Source organism: Elephas maximus, chromosome 10, assembly GCF_024166365.1.
Source record: "Elephas maximus indicus isolate mEleMax1 chromosome 10, mEleMax1 primary haplotype, whole genome shotgun sequence".
Taxonomy (NCBI): Eukaryota; Metazoa; Chordata; class Mammalia; order Proboscidea; family Elephantidae; genus Elephas; species Elephas maximus.
The window spans coordinates 17,938,170-17,952,258 of NC_064828.1; the positions used below are offsets into that span (position 1 = coordinate 17,938,170).

The 14,089-nt window shown below is 36.9% G+C and overlaps 1 protein-coding gene across 1 annotated transcript in view; it reads right to left on the minus strand.

The window, feature by feature from the left end:
- Window positions 1-14,089, minus strand: part of SPRED1 (sprouty related EVH1 domain containing 1) — a 127,515-nt gene that overhangs the window by 53,816 nt on the left and 59,610 nt on the right. Inside the window, exon 2 of the mRNA XM_049897373.1 lies at window positions 11,542-11,716. Within this exon, the coding sequence (XP_049753330.1) occupies window positions 11,542-11,716 (175 nt within the window). The remainder of the gene's footprint in view (window positions 1-11,541; window positions 11,717-14,089) is intronic.

Consider the following 14,089-nt stretch of genomic DNA (forward strand, 5'->3'; position numbering starts at 1 on the left):
AACACACGTGAGGTATGTGCTTCTTAGTTCAATCAAGTATATGAGACCAAATGGGCAACACCTGCCCAAAAGCAAAGACGGAAAGGTAGGAATGGACAGGAAAATCGGACAAATGGACATGGAGAACTGAGGACAGAAAGGCAAAGGGTTGAAGTGCTGACACATTGCAAGGACTGCAACCAATGTAACAAAGCAATTTGTGTGTAAAATTTTCAATGAGAAACTAATCTGAGCTGTAAACTTTCACCTAAAGCACACACACACACAAAAAAACTCTATAACCACAATAATAAAAAAATCCTAAATGTTTATGCCTCAATTAAGAGAGATTAAAAAAAAGCGAAAACTGACAGAATTGCAAGGAGAGACAAATTCACAATTATTGTCAGATATTTCAATATCTTTCTCAATAATTAACAGGAAAAGTACAGAATAAGCAGTAAGGGTACAGTAGACTTGAACAATATCAAAAAACTTGATTTAATTTGCATTTATGTAACACATCTCAAGTGCACATAGAATATACACCAACAAAGAGTATATTCTGGGCCATAAAACGAGTCTCAATAACTTTAAAAGGATTCAAGTCATACAAATTATGTCCTCTGACAAAAACGGAATTAAAACAGGAATCAGTAACAGCTGACTATATAATGTATTGTCAAAAGTAGTAAAAATGTTAAAGTGTGCGGGAACAGTAAAATAATTGAAATTATATAACGTTAAAACATTCCTTTACGGATCACAATTTTTTGTTACATTCTAAGGAGCAAAAATAACATATGTTAATGCAAAATAACATTTTTATATTAAGACAAATTTTAAAAATTTTATACTGATTGAACTTTAAAATTAATTGAAGCAGGATAATTATTCTTGGTATATACTCCCATGCTTTAGTTATACTAGTTAAGAAATTGATTAAATTTTAAAGGATGTATTTTTCCAATTATCTTTATTATTCATTTTTATAAAATTGTATGTAATTTTATTTGATGTTGAACTTTATGGTTAATAAATCTGAAATTATACCTGCCTTCAAATAAAAAAGAAAGGAGAAAAGACTTTGAGAATCTGTCCTTGACAAAGACCACTGTGCCTTCAAGCCCAAGTATCTGGAAGAAAGGTAATACTTTCATTTTCTTAGGCTACAACCTTTACACTGAAGTCTGGTGTTTTTTCTAATTCTTTCTCAAACGTCAATGAAGCACAAAAGATAACAGTTTGGAGTAGTGCTTTCAAACCATTTTCTCCTCGGGCCTATTTAGAACAGTTTTTATGTGGCAGACAGGAAAGAAGCGAAGCTGCTTGTGGACAGGTGCGGCCACAGCCACGTTAACCTATTCATGGCACACAACTTGGGAAGCTCTAATTTAGAGTACCAAAACGGTGCCCTAGGGAATAAACTCTACTTTTGTAAGCACCATCAAGTCAACCAAGTAACAGGTAAGCAGCATATGAAATAATCACTTCTGACCAGTTGGAATCAAGGAATATCGATCCAATTACACAGGATATGCTGCCTTACTGAAAAAGTCCAGGGCAGCCTGCTCTTTATTTGCCCCCCTTTCTAATAAAGGAAGAGTAAAGTATAAACCCTTTTTGGAAGTGTAATAAGATTTATTTTTAGTACAATCAATTGTAAATCAATAATTAGAAAAGTCTTTTGCCAAAATTCTTCTCTCACCCTTGAGAAAATCCATCTTTCTGACTTAGAAACATCCTTTAAAATACTATTATTTCTTCAGTGCTACACAAGTGGCCACTGGCACCTTGAAACTATCTATCTATTCTTTCTTAAAGGCCACAAGTTTTTTTTATGGGGTGTAAGGGGGCAGGTATCTCACATCATTTCTAGAATTCATCTCAAGTATTCTAAGATGTGACTCATAAACAAAATGGGTACAAGACACATGCTTTTAACAAATATCTCTTACATAATTAACTATTATCCAGGAACTATTAATATGTCCTGTCTGCCCACCAAGAAGGCTTTTGAAAAAAAAGCCATCGCTGAGTTAGAAGGAGCCATGTAGACTCAATGCTCACAGAGTACCTTAAAAAAAGAATTGAACTTGGGAGAAATACAGCCAGAATGCTCCTTAGAAGTGAGGATGGTGAGACTTTGTCTCACGTACTTAAGACATGTTATGAGGACGACCAATCCCTGGAGAAGGACATTATGCTTGGTAAAGTCAAGGGTCAGCGAAAAAGAGGAAGACTCTCAATGAGATGGACTGAAACAGTGGCTGCAACGATGGTCTCAAACATAGCAACGATTGTGAGGATGGTGCAGGACTGAACATTGTTTCGTTCTTTTGTACACAGAATCACTATGGGTTGGAACGCACTCAATAGCACCTAACAACAACAACAACAAAAAAAGAAAAATAATATCCAATAATTTACCAGTGGATATGTATGGTAAATAGGTGTTGGGAAGTCATACGGGAACATATCCTCATGCACATATAGGTATGTTTGTGGATTATTTCTACATATTTATTTGTACATGCTGCATGTATATTCATATATATAACAGGGCACACAGGGGGCAGAGTTATGGAAACTTCTTAGACGTAACCAAACACCTTGTGAGACTGAGTTACTGGGCTTGAAGGCTCAGGATCATAGTCTCAGAGGACATCTAGGTCAACTGGCATAACATAGTTCATTAAGATATATTCTACATCCTACATTGGTGAATAGCGTCTGGGGTCTTTTAAAAGCTTGCACGCAGCCATATAAGATACAACCATTGGTCTCTTCCTGTCTGGAGCAGAGGAGAGTGAAGTAAACCAAAGACTCAAGAAGCAATTAGTCCAAAGGACTAACGGCCCATATGAACCACAGCCTCCTCTAGCCTGAGAAGAGAATAACTAGATGGTGCCCAACAACTACGACCCAACTCTCTGACCAGGAATACAACAGAAGGTCCCAATTAGAGTAGGAGAAAAATACAGAAATTAAAAAAAAAAAAAAAAAGAAGATCAGACTTACTGGTCTGATGAGACTGGAGGAACCCCCGAGACTATAGCCCTAAGGTACCCTTCTAGCTTGAAACTGAAGCCAACCTCAGCGATAACCTTCTAGCTAAATAATAGACAGGCCTATAAAATAAACAGTAATGCCCACAAGGAACGTGTTCCTCAGAACAATCAACAATACAAGACCAAAAGGGAAACATTAGTCCAAAAGCAAAGATGAGAAGGCAGGAAGGGGAATGGAAGCTGGACGGATGGAAATGGAGACCCCAGAGTGGAAATGAGGAGAATATTGACACATCGCAGGAATTGCAACCAATGACATGGAACAATTTGTATATGAGTTAATGAATGGGAAGCTAATTTGCTGTGTAAACTTTCACCTAAAGCACAATAAAATGCTCAAAAAAGCCCCATAAAACACAGTAGCCTTGTTCAGAAATGTATTTCCTAGCATAGTGGGGGCATAATTCAGTAGTAAACAGTATCAAGTAATCACAACTCATATCTATAAGTGTCATTCAACATGTTCATGTATGATAGAAATGTCTGGAGCTTAAAACACATTTGCAATGGAAGTAACACTATAAATGTTCCACGGGCTCATAGATCAGCCCACAAATATATACTTATAGGAAATTCTACTTATTTTCTAGGGTCTTTGAAATTTTGGGAACTTTATTCTAATTTTACTACTAAGTATATGTTCTTTTGCTTGAAGCAGATAAGACATTAACATTACTCAGCTTTTCGATATGTTTAGTGTTATTTTTGGCTCGCAAAGAAAATAAGGAAAAAAGAATTTTCCACACTAATTTAAAAGAGAGTACATATCTAACATTATTGAAGGTTAGACTGAACCCAGACAGACACATGCATGTATTGTCGTCGTTAGGTGCTGTTGAGACTGCTACTGTTGTTAGATGCCATCAAATTGGTTTTGACTCATAACAGCCCTATATGTACAGCAGAACGAAACACTGCCCGATCCTGTACCATCCTCACAATTGTTGCTTAATGCTTAAACCCATCTTTGTAGCCACTATGTCAATCAATCTTGTTGAGGGTCAGGAGACTCTGATCCCTCCTGCAAACATGTCCAAAGTATGTAAAACTAAGTCTCGCCATCCTTGCTTCTAATGAGCATTCTGGCTGTACTTCTTCCAGGACGTATTTGTTTGTTCTTCTGGCAGTCGACGGTATATTCAATATTTTTCATCAACACCTTAATTCAAAGGCATCAATTCTTCTTCGGTCCTCCTTATTCATTGTCCAGCTTTCACATGCATACGAGGCGATTGAAAACACCCCTGCTTGAGTCAGGTGCACCCTTCGGCCTTAAGGTGACATCTTTGCTTTTTAACAATTTAAAGAAATATACAAATATATACATATATACACAAATAAAAACATTCATCTGGGTAGTTTTATCTTTTGGATTGATTCATGTCCCCCCAAAATGTATGTCAACTTGACTATGCCATGATTCCCAGTATTGCGTGATTGTCCACCATGTCATGAGCTGACGTGATTATCCTATGTGCTGTAAATCCTAACTTCTATGATGTTAATAAGGCAGGATTACAGGCAGTTATATTAAAGAGGCAGGACTCACCCCACAGGATTAGGTTGTATTTTGACGCAATCTCTCTTGAGACATAAAAGAGATAAGGAAGCAAAGAAATGAGAGCTAGGAGTATGAGCTGAGCTGAGAAGATCCTAGGCTAGGGAAAGACTGATGACAAGGACCTTCCCCAGAGCCAAGAGAGAGAAAGAAAGCCTCTCCCTGGAGCTCGCACCCTGAATTCAGACGTCTAGCCTCCTAAACCACGAGAGAATAAACTTCTGTTTCTTGAAGACATCTGCTGCTGGTATTTTTGTTATAGCAGCACTAGATAACTAAGACAATTTAGAACAAAAACAACAAAATTTTTTTAAAATAGGAAGGGAGGGATGGAAGTACTTGAATGACATGGGTTTGATTCTGTACAATCCCTATCACCTTCTCCTATCAAAGTACTTAAGAAAGGGAGGGGTAAAAGAAAATACAGAGAGAATCGTTGAACGTTTGTTGGCAGAAAACTCCCCTGATATAGTGAAAGAGGAAAGAGAAGGCATCAATCCAAGATGTTCATCAAACTCCACAAAAGATAGATTTTAAAACACAGTCACCAAAACATATTATAATCGAACTTGCCAAAACCAAAGATAAAAAGGGAGTTTTAAGAGCAGTTAGGGATAAACAAAAAGCCACCTACAAAAGAGAGTCAATAAGAATAAACTCGGACTACTCGGCAGAAACCATGCAGGCAAGAAGGCAATGGGATGACTTATGTAAGGCATTGAAGGAAAAAAATTGCTACTTAAGAGTCATACACCAGCAAAACTCTCTCTCAAATATGAAGGTGAAATTTGGACATTTCCAGATAAACAGAAGTTTAGAGAATTCATAAAAAGCAAATCAAAACTACAAGAAATACTAAAAGGAGCTCTTTGGTTACAAAATCAATAATACCAGGTATCAACCCAAGACTAGGACACTGGACAGAGCAATCAAAGGTCAACCCAGATGGGGAAATCACAAAAATAAGATTTAAAAAACGCTCAAAACGGAAATAGCGACATTATGTAAAAGACGACAACATTAGAACACGAAAGAGAGACTAAGAAATGTAGTCACAGATCTTTCAAATGGAGAGGGAGACAAGGCAATACAAAGAAATAAAAGTTAGAAGTAAACTAAGAAAAATAGGGGTTAACATTAAGGTAACCACAAAGGAGACTATCTATCCTACTCATCAAAATAAAACACAAGAAAAAAACAGACTCAGCAGAAACAAAATCAACAAAAATGAATAAGATGAAAAGAATATATAAACTACTCAGCACAAAAAATTAATTGGGAAAAACACACTGTCAACAACACAGACAAAAAGACATCAAAATGATAGCACTAAACTCGGACCTACCCATAAACGCTTAATGTATACGGACTAAATACACCAGTAAAGAGACAGAGAGTGGCAGAATGGATTAAAAAAACATGATCCATCTATACCCTGCCTACAAGAGACACACCTTAGACATAGAGATACAAACAAAATAAAACTCAAAGGATGGAAAAAATATATCAAGCGAACAACAATCAAAAAAGGGCAGGAGTGGCAATACTATTTTCTGAAAACAAAACAAAACAAAACAGGCTTTAAAGTTAAATCCACCACAAAGGATAAGGAAGGCCACTACATAATGACTTAAGGGACAATATACCAGGAGAATATAATCATATTAAATATTCATGCACCCAGTGACAGGGCTGCAAGGTACATAAACTCTAGTAGCATTGAAAAATGAGATACACAGCTCCACAATTATAGTAGAAGACTTCACTGCTATACCTCACAAACACCACTTTCGGTGAAGGACAAGACATCCAGAAAAAAGCTCAATAAAGACATGAAGATCTAAATGCCACAATCAACCAACTTGACCTTACAGACATATATAGAACATTCCACCCAAGAGCAGCCTAGTATACTTTCTTTTCTAGTGCACATGGAACATTCTCCAGGACAGACCACATTATTAGGTCATAAAGCAAGTCTCAGCAGAATCCAAAACATCGAAAAATTACAAAGCATCTTCTCTGACCATAAGGCCATAAAAGTAGAAATCAGTAACTGAAAAAGCAGGGAAGAGAAATCGAACACTTGGAAATTGAACAATACCCTGCGCAAGAAAGACTGGGTTACAGAAGACATTCAGGATGGAATAAACGAATTCACAGAATCCAATGAGAATGAAAACACTTCCTATCAGAACCTTTGGGACACAGCAAACGCAGTGCTCAGAGGTCAATTTATATCAACAAATGCACACATACACAAAAAAGAAAGGGCCAAAATCAAAGAATTATCCCTACAACTTGAACAAATAGAAAGAGAGCAACATAAGAAACCCTCAGGTACCAGAAGAAAGCAAATAATAAAAATCAGAGCAGAATAAACCTAAACAGAAAACATAAAAACAACTGAAAGAATTAACAAGACCAAAAGCTGGTTCTCTGAAAAAATTAACAATTGATAAGCCATTGGCCAAACTGACAAAAGAAAAACAGGAGACGAAACAAATTGCCTGAATAAGAAATGACATGGCAGATATTACAAGAGACCCACCTGAAATTAAAGGAATCCGATTACTACGAACAGCTGTACTCTAACAACTATGAAAACCTAGAAGAAAAGGATGAATTCCTAGAAACACATTACCTACCTAAACTAACACAAACAGAGGTAGAACAACTAAACAGACCCATAACAAAAGAAGAGATTGAAAAGGTAATCAAAAAACTCCCAACAACAACAACAAAAAAAAGCACTGGCCCAGAAGGCTTCACTGCTGAGTTCTACCAAACTTTCAGAGAAGAGTTAACACCACTACTACTGAAGGAATTTCAGAGCACAGAAAAAGACAGAATACCCCTAAACTCATTCTATGAAGCCAGCATATTCCTCATACCAAAACCCAGTAAAGATACCACAAAAAAAAGAAAATTACAAACCTATATCCCTCATGAGCTTTGATGCAAAAATCCTCAACAAAATTCCTCCCTATAGAATTCAACATCCTATCAAAAAAACAATTCACCATGACCAACTGGGATTTTTACCAGGTACGCAGAGATGGTTCAACATCAGAAAAATAATTAATGTAATCCACCACATAAATAAAACAAAACACAAGAATCACATGATTTTATCAATTGATGCAGAAAAGGCATTTGACAAAGTTCAACACCCATTCATGATAAAAACTCTCAGCAAAATAGGAACAGAAGGAAAATTCCTCAACACAATAAAGGGTATTTATACAAAGCCAACAGCGAACATCACCCTAAATGAAGAGAGCCTGAAAGCATTCCCATTGGGATCGGGAACCAGAAAAGGATGACCTTTATCACCACTCTTATTCAACATTGCATTGGAGGTCCTAGCCAGAGTAATTAGGCTAAAGAAATAAAGGGCATCCAGATTGGCAAGGAAGGAGTAAAAGTATCTCTATTTGCAGATGACATGATCTTATACACAGAAAACCCTAAGGAATCCTCCAGAAAACTACTGAAACTAATAGAAGAGTTCAGCAAAGTATCAGGATACAAGATAAACATACAAAAATCAGTTGGATTCCTCTACACCAACAAAAAGAACACCGAAGAGGAAATCACCGAATCAATACTATTTACAGTAGCCCCCAAGAAGATAAAATACTTAGGAATAAATCTTACCACAGATGTAAAGACCTATACAGAGAAAACTACAAGACACTACTGCAAGAAACCAAAAGAGACCTGCATATGTGGAAAAACATACCTTGCTCACGGATAAGAAGACTGAGCATTGTAAAAACGTCTATTCTACCACCAAAAGCCATCTAGAGATACAATGCAATTCCGATCCAAATTCCAACTACAGTTTTTAATGAGATAGAGAAACAAATGATCAACTTCATATGGAAGGGTAACAGGCCTCGGATAAGTAAAGCATTACTGAAAAAGAAGAACAAAGTGGGAGGTCTCACTCTACCTGATTTTAGAACCTATTATACTGCCACAGTAGTCAAAACAGCCTGGTACTGGTACAACAGATACATAGACCAATGGAACAGAATTGAGGATCCGGACATAAGTTCATCCACATGTGAGCAGCTGAAATTTGACAAAGGCCCAAAGTCTGTTAAATGGTGAAAAGATAGTTTGTTTAACAAACGGTGCTGGCATAACTGGATATCCAACTGCAAAAAAAAATGGAACAAGACCCATAGCTCACACCATGCACAAAAAGTAACTCAAAATTGACCAAAGACCTAAATATAAAACGTAAAATGATAAATATCATGGAAGAAAAAATAGGGACAATGCTAGGAGCCCCGATACATGGCATAAACAGTATACAAAACATTACTAACAATGCAGAAGTGAAACTAGATTTCTGGGAGCTCCTAAAAGTCAAACACCTATGCTCATCCAAAGACTTTACCAAAAGAGTAAAAACATTACCTACAGACTGGAAGAAGTTTTTAGCTATGATATTTCCGATCAGTGCCAGATCTCTAAAATCTACATGATGCTGCAAAAACTCAACTACAAAAAGACAAATAACCCAATTAAAAAATGGGCAAAGGATTCACACAGGCACTTCACTTAAGAAGACATTCAGGCAGGGGACAGATACATGAGGAAACACTCACGATCATTAGCCATTAGAGAAATGCAAATCAAAATTATAATGGGATTCCAAGGAGGCTGGCATTAATCCAAGAAAAACAAAATAATAAATGCTGAGGAGGTTGTGGAGAGACTGGAATACTTATACACTGCTGGTGGAAATATAATATGGTACAATCACTTTGGAAATTGATTTGGTGCGTCCTCAAAAAGCTAGAAATAGAACTACCATATGATCCTGCAATCCCACTCCTTGGAATTATCCTAGAGAAATAAGAGCCTTTACATGAACAGATATATGCACACCTGTGTTCACTGCAGCACTGTTCACAATAGCAAAAAGATGGAAGCAACCAAGGTGCCCATCAATGGATGAATGGATAAATTATGGTATAGTCACACAATGGAATACAATGCATTGATGGAGAACAATGATGAATCCATGAAACATTTCATAACATGGAATAATTTGGAAGGTATTATGCTGAGTGAAATTAGTCAGTTGCAAAAGGACAAATATTGTATAAGACCACTATTATAAGAACTCAAGAAATAGTTTAAACAGAGAAGAAAATATTCTTTGATGGTTAGGAGAGGGGAGAGGGAGGTAGAGAGAAGGGCATTCACTAATTAGATAGCTGATAAGAACTATTTTAGGTGAAGGGAAAGGCAACACAGAATACAGGTGAGGTCAGCACAACTGGACTAAACCAAAAGCAAAGAAGTCTCCTGAATAAACTGAACGTTTTGAAGGCCAGTGTAGCAGGGGCAGCGTTTTGGGGACCATGGTTCCAGGGGACATATAAGTCAATTGGCATAATAAAATCTATTAAGAAAACATTCTGTGTCTCACTTTGGAGAGTGGCTTCTGGGGTCTTAAATGCTAGCACGTGGCCATCTAAGATGCATCAATTGGTTTCAACCCACCTGGAGCAACAGAGAATGAAGAACACCAAAGACACAAGGTAATTATGAGCCCAAGAAACAGAAAGGGCCATATAAACCAGAGACTACATCAAGGTAATTATGAGCCCGAGAGACAGAAAGGATCACATAAACCAGAGACTACATCAGCCTGAGACCAGAAGAACTAGATGGTACCTGGCTAGAACCGGTGACTGCTCTAACAGGGAACACAACAGAGAACCCATGAGGGAGCAGGAGAGCAGTGGGATGCAGACCCCAAATTTTCCTAAAAAGACCAGACTTAAGGGTCTGACTGAGACTAGAAGGATCCCGGTGGTCATGGTCTCCAGACCTTCTGTTAGCCCAAGATAGGAACCATTCCCAAAGCCAACTCTTCAGACAGGGATTGGGCTGGACTATCGATAGAAAATGATACTGGTGAAGAGTGAGCTTCTTGGATCAAGTAGACGCATGAGACTATGTTGGCAACTCCTGTCTGGAGGGGAGATGGGAGGGCAGAGGGGGTCAGAAACTGGCTGAATGGATATGAAAAGAGAGAGTGGAGGGAAGGAGTATGCTGTATCATTAGGGGAAGAGCAATCGGGAGTATGTAGCAAGGTGTGTATAAATTTTTGTATGAGAGACTGACTCGATTTGTAAACTTTCACTTAAAGCACACACAAAAAAAATAGTAGAGTGTTAAAAATTAAGCTGGCTGCCAAGTAGTTCCTCGAGCCTGGAATAACTATATTAGTAAGGACCTGAAGAGAAAGAACCCAAAAGCAGGGGTTAGCAAAATTTTTCTGTAAAAGGCCAGATATTTACAGTCTTTGTTATAATTACTCAACTCTGTTGCAGTGTAAAAGTATCCAGAGACAAAATGTAGATGAGTAAGTTTGGCTATGCTTCAATAAAACTTGATTTATGGGCAGTGACATTTTATTTTCATATAATTTTCACATGAGACTAAACATTATTATCTTCTTGATTTTTCTTAATCATCTAAAAGAAGGTAAAAATCATACTTAGCCAGTGGGCCATACAAAAACAGGAGGCAGGCTGGATTTGCCCTTGAAATTATAGCTTGCAGACCTCCAGTCTAGGGGGTAAAAAAAAAAGGGTAGGTGGGGAAAAATGGGAGCAGGGTGTGACTGGTTTAATACCTAGGGGGACTATTCATGAATACACCTGTATTAAACCCAAATGCAAAAGTGGCGCCTTGTCCCACGTACATTAATGTCAGTCTCAATTACAAGGAAATTCATATGTCACTATCTTTAACATGAAAACAGCTCCAAAAACATAATCATTGGTTCATGGCCAAAAAGAGTTCTCATAAAAAAACAGTACACAAATCACAATTTTAAATAGACAAGTTATTCTGTAGACAATATCTTAAAATTGTAAGAAGAGATAATTATTCATTACCATTTTGTCCCTGAGTCGCTCTCCATGGATAAAAAAGTCAGCACAGCCATTCTCTTCCTGATGAGGGACTCTGAAGACAGTGACGCAGCTTAGTCCACTCCCTCCAAGTGGTAACCATCCACCACTTGAGTCATCCCGGGTCATCACCACAGCTCGTACTCGTGCATAACTATTACTAAAATAGATGCAAAGATTAGGATTAGCTTTTCCATAAACAAAAAACAGCCAAGCTGTCAGTCTTGTCTGAGAACCAAAAACCACATTAGTTAATATGTGGTGACTGAAGTGTTTACTACTTCCATGATAGTCCACAAAAAGTAACCTACTTGACAGAGGTCAAAAACCAAACTAACTTTAAAGGTTACGCTTTATTTTGAAGACTAAACTCAGAATAAAAGACTACAGAACTCTTATTTCAATTCATCATTTGAATAGTTCAAGCATATTTGGTTTCCATGAAACAAGGTATGAAGGACCCCATAGACAATGCTGTCAAACTGCATACGCTGCCATCGAAGTTGTCTATATATGGTTCATTTGCTGCAATGTTATAGCAAGGAGAAATTACTGCTATATTTTAGCACATTTAACAGTGACATCTCTAAGTTCCTAACAGTTACGGAATTTATTATAATTAAGACAGTGAAACTAACATACTTAACTCAGCTGCCACATTTTCAATTTTTTCTACCAACTGGGACTCTAAACCGCTTACACAAATCATACAAAGACAAACGTTCTGTTTAAATAACTTATTGAGCAAATTAGTCTACAGAAACCATTCGTGCCTTCTTTTGGGTAGATTGTAGTTTTAAGAGGGATTACATTCTAGTTCCGTTTCAGAATCATTATTTCCCAAAATTAACTGCAACTATTCTTAACCCAAAATAAACATTTTCTAGTTCTAAAACTTTTAATATAATAATTGTTAATAAAATCCTTCTAAAAAAGTAGTTTATTTTGCTGACTTTTAAGAAAGTTACCTTGAATATAATTTAAACTTTTTTCAGTTACTACGAATATCCACTGAGGTCCTATATAACAATTCTGTGCTTTTTAGTATGTCTCTGCACGTACTAAGCGTTGTCAGTTGTCACTGTACTTGTCTGGAAGTTCTTCCTTTCTTACTTTACATATTTATTTTCTTAAATAACGTGCATTAATCTTAAATACACAACTCAACAAACTGTGACAAATGTATACACCTATGTAATCAACACGCTACACAAGTTACAGTATTTTCACCACCCGAGAAAATTCACATGTGCCTCCTTCCTGTCAAATAGGCAACCACTGTTCTCGTATCTAACATATAACTTTGCCTGTTTTTGAACACCATATAAATGGAATCAAAGAGAATCACTACATGTACTCTTTTTGTCTGATTTCTTTTAATCATTATGTTCCTGTAACAGTAGTTGATTTTTTTTTAATTGCTAAGTAGGTCCTCCACTGAAAGAATATACGACAATTTATTTATCCTTTCTCCTACTGATGGACATTTGGACTGTTTCCAGTTGTTAGCTATTATGAATAGAACCGTTATAAACATTCTTGTAGAAGTCTCTTTTTAGACTTATGCCTTCATTTCTCTAAGACAGTTATCTAGGAATGGAATTGAGGGAACTATTTTCCAAAGTAGTTATACCATTTTATATTCCCACAAATAATGTATAACTTTAGTTGCTCCACATACTTGCAATATTTGGTGCTTTCAGACTTTTAATTTTGTGGATTATATTGATTATATACTGGTATCTCACTGTAAGCAAAGATGTCACTTTGAAGACCAAGATTTGCCTGACCTAAACCCTGGTGTTAACTACCGCCTCATACACATTAGAAAGCTGGACAGTGAAAAGAGAAGCCAAAGAAAAATTGATAAACATTTGAGTTACGGAATTGGTGAAGAACACTGACTACACCATGGACTCACAGAGGAACAAATAATCTGTTTTGCAGGAGGTAGAGTAAGAATGCTATTTAGAAGCAAAGATGTGAAGATTTCATCTTGCTTACTTTAGACATGTTTTCAGGGAGGACCAATGCCTGGAGAAAAAAAGACCCTCAATAAGATGGATCAAAACAGTGGTTGCAACAATGGACTCAAAGATACCTACTACTGTGAGGATGGTGCAGGACCAGGCAACATTTCGTTTGGTTATACATAAGGTCACTGTGAGTCGTAGCTGACTTGATGGCTCCGAACAACACTGTAATTTTAATTTCCATTTCCCTGATGACTCATGATGTTAAGCACATTTTTATGTGTGTAGTGGCCATTTGCGTAACTCCTGTTTAAATCTTTTGACCATTTTTAATTGGGTTGTCTTTTTATTATTGTTTTTAAGAAGTTTTTAAATATATTTTGGACACAAGTCTTTTGTCAAAGAACAGTTATTTTTAAAGTTTCACTGTGTTGTGGTTAAGACTGAGGATTCTAGAGTAAACCTTTCATGAGCTGAATTCTGGTTCAGCAGAATTCAACTCATGATGTGACCTTGAGAAAGTTACTAAGCTTCCCCATGCCTCAGTCTAACCTGTGAAA